The following is a 14,965-nucleotide window of genomic DNA, read 5'->3' as shown; positions in this document are numbered from 1 at the left end:
ACTGTCCCTGGGGCATACCAGTCCTCCCTACAGAGTGGCCCTTGGGCTCTGACCTTCCTCTCCATCCCCACCACAACTGCTCCATCCAAGTCCTTATCATGTTATGCCTGAATTGATTTATTCCTAAATTCTCTTCCACCCCCTTCACACCTTCAATCCTTCTTCTATTTGGCTGCCACATTCATTCTTCTTGCTAAAACAAAGATTTCATACCATTGCACAGCAACAAACCCTCTAGAAATTCCTTCTGTTCTCACCCCCACCCTGATCTAAATTACGGGTTGGCAAACTACTACCTGAGGCCTGTTTTGTTAAGGCCAACAAGCTAAGAATGGTTTTCATACTTTTAGAGCAGTGTTTGTTTTTTTTTTTTAAAGAGTATGTCTGAGAACAAACTGAGGGTTGATGGGGGTGGGAGGGAGGGGAGGGTGGGTGATGGGTATTGAGGAGAGCACCTTTTGGGATGAGTACTGGGTGTTGTATGGAAACCAATTTGGCAATACATTTCATATCAAAAATAAATAAATAAATAAATAAATAAATAAATAAATAAATAATCTTAAAAAAAAAAAAAAAAGAATATGTAACAGAGACTGAATGCGGCCCTCAAAGTCTAAAATATTTACCATATGGCCCTTCAAAGAAAAAGTCTGCCAGCCCCTGATCTAAAGCCTGGTGCTCCTCACCTCACTTCTCAGGTCATAGAGCCCCTTGTGTCTTCTCCACTTGACCCTTGCCCTCTACTCAACATGGTTTCCCTCACCAAGTACGTGGCGGCATCCTGTAGTCTTCCCGACTCCAGCTGTTAGGTTTTATCTCCTCAGTGAGACTCTAAGGTCACTGGGGGGTAGGTCTTTTATCACCAGTTTATCTGGAATGCTTTCTATGCTGAGGTCGAATAGGTGGTTTGGCAGAACAAATTAATTTATATCAATAACTGAGGCTGAATTCCAACCAGGCTGCTCTTCCAACAGTAGGGCATCATTTTATAAGGCTCCTAGCCGTCAGAGCTTTTCTTTCTCTGAGGTCCAGAATGTTTGTCAGGAAATGAAAGCAAGTTTCTTCCCTAAAAGAGAGCCTCTTACAGACCAGCAAAAGAAAAACCAGTGGTTCTAGGGATCCCCTTTATCTCCTGGTCCTTTTATTGGGCAGAAAATCATTTACTGAGCCCTTGTATATACTTATTCATGGTCATAGGATCATAAAAGCTTGTATTGCATAGCAGTGGTTCTCAAGTTTTTCCAGACTACAAAATGGTAAAGGGTGGATTCTCCTGAGAAAACTGCACACGTGCACAGACATATGTGTTACATATAGTTTCAGGGGGTTAATAAACTCAGTGCCAAATGTATATATGACAGATATAAAAACTATGAGCACCAACTTCAGGCAAATTAATTTAGGCCTTGGTTTGAGTGTTCAATACCTGGGCTAAAAACCAAAAAATGGAACATACAAAGGGACTGGGAATGGTCCTGATTTTCACATTTTTAAAGTTAAAACCTCAAGTCTGTTGATGTAAACCTCTCTTCTAAAGTACTGACACAAGTGTATTAAAGTGGCATAGGAACAAACATTTGACATAATATGGTGGCGGTAAAGAAAAAAAAAATTATGTTTAAAAAATAGAGATGTCAACATGTCCCTGATTCTATTAAGGAGTAAACTGAATCTTCCAAATCATTTTAAGTCACTTTTCAGTCAACAGAGGGAGCTCTAACCTCAGTATCTCTTCAGAATTCAAGTGAATATACTCACTTTGGAAGAATCTCTTTTATATGAAACTTTGTGTGGCACCAGCATTCAACTTTTTTTTTACATTTTTATTTATTTTTGAGGGACAGAGAGAGACAGAGCACATGTGGGGAAGGAGCAGACAGAGAATGAGACGCAGAATCCGAAGCAGGCTCCAGGCTCTGAGCTGTCAGCACAGAGCCCGACGCGGGGCTCGAATTCACAAACCGTGAGATCATGACCTGAGCCGAAGTCGGACGCTTAACCGACTGAGCCACCCAGGCGCCCCAACAACATTCAGCTTTAATACATACCAGCTTATATCCTGCAAGGCCTGGCCAGGTGTTATTGTCATCACTTTCTACGTGAGGAAAGGGCATCATTTACAGTCATTACTGGATATATTTTCAAAACAGATAAAATAATCTTTGAGGAGAATTATTAGGCTACATTCGTTTTTTAGTCAAAGAATCTGAAAATAATTCCTTAGTGTTTGTCCCTACTGTGAAGGATAAATACAGAAAATATACACAGATGACCTTTGTACTATTTTCTCTTCAAGCCTACTATAGATCCACAATCATGTATCTAAATGATTAGATTCAGGGTGAGAAACATCAGGAAATTCAAAACTGGTCAGATCTTAGGAAAGTATTAAGTACATACATGGTATATTACCTAACTCCCAATGGGACCAGGGGCAGTACCGTATTCTCAAATACATTAATATTTCTCTAGCAAACTATATGAGCATTTATGCAAAATGGGATAAACAGTATAAATAGCCTCATATTGGGTGAGTTCTAGTATTGCCCCAAGTCAGTTCTGGTGCTAAACTTAAGCAAAATCTAGCAGTTTTCAGAGCTTTAAAAATTTTTGGAACTACAGAGGAAGGACTGTGGACTTGTACTATCAGATACTTATGTTCATACTTAAACGATACTTCCTTTCTCACTAAAGGTGTGACATAAATGCCAATAACTGGTAGAGTGAAGGTAAATTTTTGAAATGAACTCTTTTAAAGGAAACAAGTAAAATGAAGAAAAAGACCCAACTGGGTCACAGAATAATTGAGTACCTTCTAATGCAGAGGATTAGGTTAGGTGGCCCAGGCAATTAAAGTCTTAAGCCCGGTTTTCCCTTGATCTCCTGTGTTATCTAATCTATCTACCTACCTTGTCTATCTTCCTCCCTCCCTTCCTTCCTTCCATCCTTCCTTCCATCTTTCCTTCAGTCCCTCCTTCCATCCTTCCTTCCTTCCTTCCTTCCTTCCTTCCTTCCTTCCTTCCTTTTTAAGTAATCTCTAATGCCCAACATGGAACTTGAACTCGCACTCGTAACCCCGAGATCAAGAGTCACATGCTCTACCAACTGAGCCGGCCGGGTGCCCCAGTGCGTTACTTAATCTTTTTAGTCATTTTGTAGCCAGAGTGGTCTTCCTAAAATAGAACTCATAGCCTTCAGGGCTGACAGGACAAAACCAAAGTTCCCTAGTTTGTCAGCAAGGGCCTGTCACTCGTGGCCCTTGTAATCCCTCTGTGCTGTCGCTCTCCATCCTCCCCTGCTCCACCCAACCACTCTCTGCAGTTCTGAACAGCTCAGAGTTGCCTCTGATACACTGTGCCCACTCCCACTAACCTGCCTGAATGTGTTCGCCTCTCTGCCTGAACACGCACTGCTGCTGTATGTGGCATTTAGATTCAGCTTGGATGCCACCTCTTGGAAGTTGTCCCTGATCTCCATCCCTCCCATGCACTTACACGGCAGCGTGGAACTTCTGTCTACAAAAACACCTGGCGTATTGTGCTAACTGGGCAGTTTCCATGTAGCCTATACACCAGACTCTGATAACCCTGGGAGCAAAGGCCATGTCTGCCTCTTCATCACTGACTGAGTCTTCAGCATGTGGCGTAAGTCCTGGCACATGGATGGTGCTGCATACCTATTTGCTAGATAAATTAATGAAATCAATGAGATACACAACAGGTTCAGAAGAGTGAAAAATCACTTAGGGTAGGGGCGTTCACGACAAGACTTAAACTAGATCTTGGAAGATACATAGATTTTTCATAGATGGAGGTGGGAGAAAGCATTTTAAGTTGGGGTGTGGCTGAAACATGGAGACAGGACGGTGTCAGGAATAGTCATCACTGCCCCCCCCTTAAGTAACCTTATTTTGCTGGAGGATAGGGATTATGGGAGGAAGAAAAGGAAAGAGCCAAAAAGAATGTTGATATCATCACCATCATCATCATTAATAATTAATTAAGAAGGCATTATGGTAGAAAGGATGACAAATAACTGTCAACCAACGGGAAGAGCTTGGGTAAAGTCATTTCATCTCTCCTGGTATTATCCGTAAAACTGAGGAGTGGGATAGTTTTTTGCAGTCCTAAAATTCTATGATCTTTAGAAGTGTATTGGACTCAGCTTCCTGGGGGTTCTTTATCAGGGGGACTGGAGAGGGCTCTGGGTGCTAGCAAAAAGAGTCTGGACTTCCAGCTGTAGGAAGTGTAAACTCACCAAGGTTACTGACCATGCAGGGATTCCAAGGCAGAAGAGAGACTCCCGGGCAGCAGCAAGGAGACTCCCCCAGGGGACGGTAAAAGTATCAAACGAGGCAATCTCAACAGCACGGGTATGAGGGGACACGATAAAGATCTGCGTTTAGCCCCCTGGGGTAAAGTTAGTAAGTCAGTCACCTTGGGGATCACAAGTATTGTTTCTAAAGGAATTACTGAAGAACAGCCAGGCCAAATCTTTGTTTTCCCCCTTAAATGCAAACTGCTACCCAGATATGGGTGCTGGAGACCATCACTGAGTTTCAGAAAGGCTGACCGTGGGGAGGCGGTGGTCTCCACTCTCACTAACCTGATGTACACAGATGTTACACTTATCACAGAACACCATATCATTCCCTTCTTCACTGTCTGGAGACCGGCACACATCACAGATCACATCTTCATCATACTCTATGCCTAGCCCTTCCTCTGTCTCAATAGCATGGTTCATATTTTCATGGCAATGGCGTTCCAGGACTTCTACTGTCTTTTCCATAAGATTCTCATCAACTGGCCCACAACCTGCACAGAAATACAAACAATCAATCAACCCATCAGTCAGCTGTCATTCCCAAATCACCTACTGTGAGCCCGGTGCAAGGATGGAGGGATTCTAAAAGATAAAACCATCTCTTCCCTGATCTAAAACAACCAGATTTCAAAGAATCTTTTACTAGAGCTATTCTAATATTTACCTATCATCACGTATTAGTATTTGACACATGAAAGGAGAAATACATTTCACCACATTCCTTGTAAGATGTATTACTGACTCTTTCAGTTTTCTGTCTACATCCTAACCAGTCTCCTCCTAAATCTGTTTTCTCTTACTCCCACTGAGGGAGAAGTTCCTACTGAGCTTTGTAATTTTGAACACTTTACTTTACAGCTTAATAAGATAATTAGGATCACATAACTATTTGGACATAAATAATAATTCATTCTTAGCAAATGAGTCCCATCGAATGATTATATGAGGAAATTTTCACATAAAAAGGTATTAAGTCATAAAAGAAAATTCTAGGTTCTGTAAATGTCATTGTACACATGAAACATTTTGTTTTTCAAGCCCGACTTTTGAAAATATCCAATAATATTTTCCAACGGCAAACTATATATATAAAATAAACCTATTAGCATCCACAAAGGTCTAGCTGTAAATTCTGAAATTACCTTTTTTTGCCTCTTGGTTCCTTTTCCTTCTATACTTTTAATTAAATAAAACTTGTAATTAAACAAAACCAACTTAATAAACCCAACTAAAAGATTCGTATGGTGGACAGTGGCAACAACTAAACATACTTCTTTCTGGGGGGACTAATGATTTAGTGAGAGCACATATATATTTAACAGCTTGTAAACTCAGGAACAATTCTGACAATGATTCAAACAAATTTACCCAAGTATTCTACTTCATTTGTAATATAAGCTATACTAAGAGACTCTGGAATTCCAAAACAACCTTTTTAGTGTCGTAGCTACTTATGAAAGCAAAAACCACCTAGGTAGTATGCTTCCTTTTTCCAGCCAAGACAAATCACACACTTTTTTTTTTTCCTGGCGTGGAGGAGGATATTCCACTTGACCCCATATTGGTTACGTAAACTCTGACAAGTTATTTATCCTCTTCAGGGCTTAGTTTCCTTATCTATAAAATAAGGACAATAATATAAACTCACTGATTTCTTGTGAGGCTGAGATGAGGTAATGTTTGTACACTGCTTAGTATAGTGCCTGCTATGTAGTAAGCACTCGATTTTTAAAATTCCTTAATCTGAACCAAAAAATATGCTTAATTTAATGTTGGTTTTACAAGTTTATTTTAAGCTTTTATAAGCCTCACTACAATATCATTTACTCTAAAGAGTAAGACTTGAGATAAGGCAATCCTTTTTTAAAATTCTTCCAAGCCTAAATGCAATGTGGTGTCTTGGATGGGATCCTGGAACAGAAAAAGATCATTAGTGGAAGAACTGATGAAACCTCAATAAAGTCTAGAATTTAGATGACAGTCATGTACCTGTGTTGGTTCCTTAGCTTTGACAAACGTACTGTGGGCAAGTGAGACATTATTCACATTAGGGGAAACTGGAACTGTGTGAGGGGTACATGGCAACTGTATTACGTCTACAACTTTTCCGTAAATCTAAAACTACTCTAAAATAAAAAAAGGCCATAAAAAAATCATCCAAAGGGAATTAACTGCAAAATACCAAAGGGACCTCGTCATCAGGTGGTGTCATGCCGAAGGCAGGCCTGGAACGATCACAATGTATACAGATGTCACAGGGTTCCTAAGCACAACTGCACGCTGAACCGTCAATCCACTCGATTAGGCTCTCATACTCTGACTTACCCCCTCTGTCAGTCTTTCATTCTCCTCCCTTTGTGGTTCTCACCCTAAACTGACACCCATTCTCTCCTTTTGGAAGGCAGAGCAAGAGAAGACATACAGTAAAAAGCTTTCAAAAGCAAGAAGTACCGGTTACTGACAGAATAACTGCCACCATCATGCCAAACCGGATGCAATACGATGTTAAGTTTTTATTCACATGCATTCAGACACCAACCTCAAAAGAAAGAAAAAAAGGGGAGGGAGGGAAGAAAAGGAGAACCGCTGATCCTTGTTGTGCTAACAATGGATAAACGTGGTTCAAGCAAAAATGCAATCAAATGTATGCTTTACCGCATCTCCTACGGAGACTTAAATAAAACCACCCACAGAGTTCCAAAGGACCATTTGGACCTAAACACCGCTCAGGCTGAAGACTGGTCAAAGAGCTGTGTGTAAGCATAAAGTGAGTTTCCTTTCAGCCTAGCATTTCCCAGCACTGCCGGCACGGTACGGTACGGCATACCATCACTTCACCACTATTATTACGTGTACTTCCAAGTTTTGTTTGTTTGTTTGTTTGCTTGCCTTGGCTTCACTGAATTTTATTTTTCGAGACCTGCATGACAACTTCAGAACTCGCTAAAGGTAGTGAGATAGCTGAGAGCTGCTTAGGGGAAGTTCTGCCCTAGGCCTTTCGTTCTCCTTCCGGCAGGAAATGACAAGTCCGGCATCAAGGCTCACCGGACACTCCGACCTGTCGGGTGCAGCGGTGCTGCCTAATGCTGAAGTTAGAACTTCTGTCCACCCGGCAGAGACGGCAGAAGTGCTGCTGCCCCTGGCCCTGCCCACTGATCAGAGTGTTTTTCAGGGCTGAGCCAGGCACCAGCTTCAGAATCCTCAACCAGGAGTCCAATTAGCCATGATCACTCTCACAATCAGAACTGGAAAACAATCTTATAAAACCTACATGCCATCCCTGACCTGTGCTATTCACAATGAACAAGGAAAGAAAAGGTCAGATTTAAATGTTATTGCTCTATTTCAGGATATTTATGCATTTCAGGAAATGCCTCATTAAGGTAAGATCAAAGAGAAAAATAAATGAAAAGGCCAGAAAAGAAAAGAAGCCACAAGATGAAAGCAAGTTAAATGGTCCTGACAACTTAAAAAAAACCACGAGTCAAGTCAAGGAGTAACTTAGTTGTAAGAAAAGAACTTACCCATTTCTGCGAGGTCTTCATTGAGTTCCTGGAGCCAGAAGATGTCCATGTCGTCTAGGTCATAGCGACACACAGATGCTGCCAACTCCATGATGTTGATGTAGCCAGGTTCTGTGCTTTCCGAGCTGGAGCAGCGGATGTACTTCCGGGGCCGCATAAACAGAACATCCTTTACTTTCTCAGCCACAACCCTAGAAAAGTGAAAGGAAGATACTGATAACAGTCGACAAATGACAGATTCTAGGGACTGACTGGGTGGGACCAACGGCACTCAGGCCATATGGTGGAGTTGAATGTTCTCCCTTGCCTCCATAGGGGGAGATCCCTTGCTCTGCCAACTGAGAGGCACGACAGATCCCTATCTAGAAAGTAAATGGTTCTACAGATTCAGTTTTGTCATCTGCCGTGAACATTCTGACTGCTAATGAGATATTTCAGTTACACTTATCGCTCCTGGGTCTCTATTATCATTCATTCTAATAATGTTGCATTGTGTGTTCTTGGTGCAATAGCTACCACGTTTGTTTAGAAGGGGGAACTGAGGAAGAGGTGATACCTGCACAAAGGCACAGCAGATCCCATACCAAAGATATATTTCAGCCAAAGTCATGATTTTCTGCCATGGAGGCAATACTGGACGGTGGTTAAGAGCACAGAGTATAGACTGGGGCGCCTGGGTGGCTCAGTTGGTTAAGCGTCCAACTCTTGATTTGGCTACTAGCACAGAGCCTGCTTGGGATTCTCTCACCCTTTCTCTCTGCCCCTTCCCAACTTAAAAAAAAAGTACAGGCTATAGACTCACAAGCCTGGTTTTTCTGCCACTTACTCACATAGTCATCTTGGGGAACTACTTTCTTTTTTTAAAATTTTTTTAAGTTTTATTTATTTTGAGAGGGAGAGAGACAGACAGAGAGAGCACGAATGGGGTTGGAGCAGAGAGAGAATCCTAAGCAGGCCCCACACAGTGCAGAACCCGTTGTGGGGCCTGGACTCAGCAACCCTGAGATTATGACCAGAGCCGAAATCAAGAGTTGGCCGCTTAACCGACTGTGCCACTCAGGCACCCTGGGAACTACTTAGTTTCTATAAGGTTTGGTTTTCTTAGCTAAAAAGTAAGGACAGTAGTCATAAATTATGATACAATAATATTAAACTTGCAGGGCTATTATGACGTGAAATAAATATATAAAGAGCTTAGCATAGTATATAGTAAAAAAAAAAGATGTTTAATAATGTTATTGTTACTATATTTCTCGTTATTTTCACTATTTATGTAAATGAGGTGAAGCCTAAAGGCCACGGACTTATATAAACTTCAGGCATTTCCTAGCCATAAATGATAGTGACCATAAGTCTGGGCCAGGGTAACATGACAGGATGAAAGATTTCTGTTCCTCTATCAACTTCCCCAGCAAGCCTGAAGCCAACCTGTATTTCCTCTCACCCCTCCTGACACTTAGGAACCCAAGCCAAGGAAACCAAGCAAGGGAAGAAATAGAAGTTTCTCACCAATGACGTATTCTACAATCAATGTTTTAGATACTGCATGAAGCATCAGAATACAAACAAGAGGAAATCTGGATTCTTATTCTCTCGCAGTTTTAGTTTATTTTTCTTTTTATTTTTTTAAGTAGGCTCGATGCCCAGTGTGGAGCCCAACGTAGGGCTTGAACTCAAGATGCTGAGATTGCTGAGATCAAGACCTGAGCTGAGATCAATAGTCAGACACTTAACAGACTAAGCCACCTAGGCACTCTTCCCTGGCAATTAAAAAATTTTTTTTTAGTTTTTATTTATTTTTGAGAGAAGGAGAGACAGAGTGCGAGTGGGGGAGGAACAGAGAGAGAGGGAGACACAGAATCCAAAGGAGACTCCAGGCTCCGAGCTGTCAGCACAGAGCCCAATGCGGGGCTTGAACTCACGAACCGCGAGATCATGAGCCGAGCTGAAGTCAGATGCTTAACTGACTGAGCCACCCAGATGCCCCTAAAAAAATTTTTTTAATGTTTATTTATTGTTGGGGGGGGGGGAGGGAGAGAGGGAGGGAGGAAGAGAGAGAGAGAGAGAGAGGCAGGCAGGCAGGCAGAGAGAGACTGAGACACAGAATCTGAAGCAGGCTCCAGGGTGTCAGCACAGAGCCTGATGCAGGGCTTGAACCCATGAGCCGTGAGATCATGACCTGAGCTGAAGTCATTTAACCAACTGAGCCACCCAGGTGCCCCATTCCCTGGAAATTTTAAAGAACACAGTGGACCCTCTAAAAAAGAGAGAAAGAAATATGTACATATATCATAAAATGAAAACTGTTTCTCTGGAAGGCTTGTGGAGCCAGTTTCTTTACTCGAAAGTTACTATATATGTAGAAGGATTCATAAACATAAATGTATTCGTATAAAGACATGTAAGTATACATAGGCATCGTCCACCTTGTAAATATACAGTAAATATTTCTTCCTAAGCATTCTTCCACAAGGTTATGATCCCACATAATGTATGTTGAATAAAGTTAATAACTATATGCTTTTGCACATTTTAACTTTCCTACCATATGGGGTTTTTAAAGCCAAAAGCGACAAATATTTGAGGAAAAAAGCAGAACCCTAAAATATTTATTGAAGCTAAAAACTTGGGAACTGCTGACAGAGGCCTGCTTCCAACTGAAATGAACCCAACTGAAAAGGACAGGACATGCATATGAATTCTCCCAAGACAATGAGATTAAATATGCTATGCTTATTTGGTGCATGGCCTATGAGGTAATTATAGAATATCTAATTTTTTTCAAGATTCATCTTGTTCTAAAAGAAAGAATATTTTGCTAACTATTCATATTGATTGCCTCAAATTCTATGTGGAACAAGGTAGACTATAAATGTTCTTGAATTAAACTAACATGTTTATTAAGCTTCTGGAAGAAACCTCAGACTATGACTACACACACACACACACACACACACAATATATATGTATATCTATCTATCTATCTATCTATCTATCTATATCTTATACGTATATACATACATACACATATATATATTTTAAAGTTTATTATAAGTAATCTCTACACCCAATGTGGGGCCTGAACTCATGAACATGAGATCAAGAGCTGCATGCTTCTTTGACTGAGCCAGCCAGGTGCCCTGAAGGCAAATATATTTTATTCGTTATTTATTTAAAGAAATTGGATGTTCTTTCGGCTCAGGTCATGATCTCATGGTTCATGGGATCAAGCCCTGTGTCGGGTTCTGTGCTGACAGTGTGGAGCCTGCTTGGGATTCTTTCTCTCCCTCTCTCTCTCTGCCCCTCCCCCACTCACACTCTCTCTCCCTCCCTCTGCCCCTCCCCCACTCACGCTCTCTCTCTCTCTCCCTCTCTCTGTCTCTCTCAATAAATAAATAAGTGAAACTTAAAAAAAAAGCCATCAGCCATAAAGGAAGAGATTAAAAAACGTGTTTATCACCAATATATAATAAACTCTTACAAATCAATTAGAAAAAGACAAGTAGACAAGAAACTTGAATAGATACTTCACAAATAAGGCTATCCACATGGCAAGAAAACTTAACGGTTCTCAACCTCATTAGTTATCAGAGAAATGCAGATCGAAATCATAATTACTATTACCTACCAGAATGGCTAAACTTGGAAAGGCTGACCAAAAACGGACATTACCTAAGTGTCTGTAAGGAAGCAAACAGACCTCTCCTACACTGCCGGTGGGCGTGTGAATTAGTACAACCACTTTGGCAAACTACTCAGCAGCAGATATCCTAGCTGAACATCATACCCTAGGACCTAGTAAACCCACTCTGAGGAATATACTTAACAAAAAAGTAGACATATGTATGTCAAAGGAAGAAAGATGTCTATATTAGCTGAAAACTGGAAGTGATACAAATACCTATCAAGATCAGAATGGATAAATAAAATGTGGAATATTGACAAAATGGACTATGACACAGAAGTGAAGCTTAATAAACTAGTACATGCAACAGCATGGATAAATCTCACAACTGTTATGATGAACAGAACAATCTAGCCTCAATATCAAGTTCAAAAACTGTCACCTATGGAGAGGGAGGTCAGTTACTGGGCATGAGCAGGAGGGCTTCTGGGGTGTTGGTCACATTCTATTTTTCGATGTGAGTGGCAGTTAAACAAGTGTACTTCATTCATGAAAGTTCACTGAGTTATACAGTTATGCTCTGGTCACTTCTCTATGTGTATATTATACTTCAATGCAAGATTTATAATGATAATGATGACAATGACGTTATGTCACTCATCTTTTCATATGTAACTTGAACTAAAGGTCTGAATCTAAAGACCGAATCTATGGCAGCGAACATACTATAGACTGAAACGGTAATACTAAAGGCAAGGAAATGCACGGGTAAAGGTGAAGTTAATTCAAATCTCGCATGGAGAAATTTGTGTAGAGGGGAAGGTCTATGAGAATTAGTGAAAAATATTACTTTGGGATTTTTAAAATGCAGCTTTAACATCTTCAAGTACATACCACATGGCTGCAGCTGGGGAAAATTCCAGGATTATCCCTGGGTCATTTTCTTCTCTGGGCAATATATCCTAGGTATAGAGACATTCTTTGAATGGTTACCAGAACAACTGATCAAATCAGCAAAAGCTCCTAAGCCCAGAGGTATGAGCAATTTTGCCAGGATGATGTTAAGTAAGGGCAGTTTTTGATTTGGATGCTCGAATGTAAATGAATGCTGTAATAACTTCGTGGGTGACTGACCTTTGGTGAAAGGACCCACAGCCACACCTGCTTAGCTCCATAGAAAAAAGACCTACCCACCGGCTCCTCAGGGTAGGCCAGGTTCACAGCATGTGAACACTGCTGTTTGACACTGAGGAGGCAACAAAAGAAAGCTGCAACTACTCTAACCTGACCGACGGCCTCCCCTATATATTATGCACAGTGAATCCTTAGTGTGTCTTTGGTTGATCTAGATATTTGGCAGGTAGAGACTATGTTTCATTTCCTGGAGTGGATTAGGATCATTTGTGAACGGCACAGAAATTGCACAATACTTTATCATTATGGATTTTTTAAAGGCTTGAAATAAATGTCTTAAAAGCTACCTAAATAGGAGCCCCTTTACATTACTATCTCTAGTAGTTCCCCCAATTTCTCCTTGTTAATCTGGCCACTCTGGGTTGACTGCCTCTCTATCAAACTCCACGCCTCATCTATGAAACAAAGGACAATTATAACCTCTGTGACAGCTGGTATTTTCAAAATCTCACATGCTCTTTTACAATGTGACTTTGCTACTCCCCCATCAAGTGGTGAAGTCGATTTCTCCTCTTCTTCCATCTGATGCTATGAGAAGTGCAAGGCCGGGTCTTAAAGGGAAATACACCTTTGACCTTATTGGCCGGAACACGCGCTGGTGCCTGAGGCCTGTAAGAAGTCCGTCTGTGCTGAGACTGTTGTGCTGTGAGGAAACCAAAACGCATGGAGAAGCCATGTACGGTCTACGTCATCCCAGCCCAGGTGACAGACATGTTAGTGAATAAGCCTTCAGATGATTATAGCCCCCAGCTGCTGAGTCACCCCCAAATTTCAAGTCTTGCTGGATGAGGCCGTAGATATCACGGAGCAGAGACAAGCCATCTCCACTCTGCCCATCCGATTTCCTGACCCACAGAATCCATGAGTGTAACATAGCTGCTTGAAGCTGCTAAGTCTGGGGGCAATAGTAAGCGGGAAAGCCACCGGAGGGCTGCTTTAAACTTTAAGATGTGTGTATGAAGGCGCTCTCTACATTGTGCTTCTGACAGAGTCTCATAATTGAAAGCAAGAGTGGCAGACTGGTGCCGCATGAAACGGAACAGGAAAGGAAGTGTGGGGAGAGTGGGGCAAGGAGAACAGGGGAGGTGAGAGAGGCAGGATGATGAAATGGAGCAGTGGAGCGGGAGGCAGGCTTGGGCTCCCATTTATCATCAGGGCCATTCTTCCTTTGACTCACTATATGGAATCTGAGTATCTTTTGAAAGTAGGGTCAAGAAGATCTCCTTTAATACGGAGTCTGGGGTATGAGGCAAAGAAGAATCAAAGACAGCTCCAAGAATTTTGGCTCGAAAGACTGAAAAGACACAGCACAAAGAATGGATCTGCCATCAGTTAAACCAGGAAACTACAGGTGGAGCTAGTTTGGGAAGAAGATCAATAGTTCAGTTTGGGACATTTGAAGTCTCAGATGCCTACTGGACATCCAAATGGAGATGCTGAATTGGTGGTTATATATTTGAGCCTGGAATTTAGTGAAGAAAGTGCTGCTCTCCATAGTCCAGTTAGTTCAATGTTTACATTCCAAAAAGAAATAGGGGCCTGTCTGAATATCTATCCAAAATATCTAAAAGAGGAATATCTGAATATCCCTCTTTAAGTATCATTAGTGATTGATAATAAACTGTTAAGTGAAAAAAGCAAGTTCTAGAACATTCCTATATATATATATATATATATATATATATATATATATATATATAGACAAGCATGTGTATAAGCATATATACAATGCAGTTGATGTTTTGTATTCTGATTCATTTTTGTTTTCACAATAAGTCAGTAATTCATCTATAATTAAAAGCATACATACACACACACACACACACACACACACACAGTAAATACATCAACCACTTGCATGTCATAGAAATTATAATGCATGCTTCCTTTCAACCAAACATGAAGCACTGTTTTCCTTCCATTGTAACCTTGTGGCAACAGACACTATTTAAATATACAAATGAAAACCTTAAACAAAAAAAATGATCTGAAGCTTGTTTATTGTTGACTAGCATAAAAAAATATCCATGGTCTACCTAAAAACATGTAATGAAGTTAACACCAACTTCATTTGTTGAACTTGCTTTCAAAAAGTTCCTTGTGGTAGTCAACAGACTTATCTCAACAGCTGTAACTTACAGTGCAAGCTGGCTCTGTGATTGTCTGCACCTTTCCCCTCAACTGCCACACACCCTGCACTACGCTAAAGAAACAACTGCAGAAAGGACAGTGCAACAGAGGGAAAGATCTGGCTTGAAAACCAGAACAAAGATTCTGAAATATGCTTCACTTACTC

General features: G+C 41.0%; 1 protein-coding gene across 6 annotated transcripts in view; it reads right to left on the bottom strand.

Moving 5' to 3' along the window:
- Window positions 1–14,965, bottom strand: part of JADE3 (jade family PHD finger 3) — a 135,551-nt gene that overhangs the window by 23,124 nt on the left and 97,462 nt on the right. For all 6 annotated transcript variants that reach the window (XR_008290097.1, XM_053202260.1, XM_027053956.2 and 3 more), the window contains 2 exons: window positions 7,851–8,041; window positions 4,606–4,817 (listed from right to left, as the gene is read on the bottom strand). Coding sequence is in view for 5 of the 6 variants with exons in the window: in XM_053202260.1 (XP_053058235.1) it covers window positions 4,606–4,817; window positions 7,851–8,041 (403 nt within the window). In the remaining variant the exon portion in view is untranslated. The remainder of the gene's footprint in view (window positions 1–4,605; window positions 4,818–7,850; window positions 8,042–14,965) is intronic.

This window comes from Acinonyx jubatus, chromosome X (genome assembly GCF_027475565.1).
Source record: "Acinonyx jubatus isolate Ajub_Pintada_27869175 chromosome X, VMU_Ajub_asm_v1.0, whole genome shotgun sequence".
Taxonomy (NCBI): domain Eukaryota; kingdom Metazoa; phylum Chordata; class Mammalia; order Carnivora; family Felidae; genus Acinonyx; species Acinonyx jubatus.
Note: the sequence above shows the minus strand (reverse complement) of the source record. Positions and strands in the feature narration are given on the sequence as shown.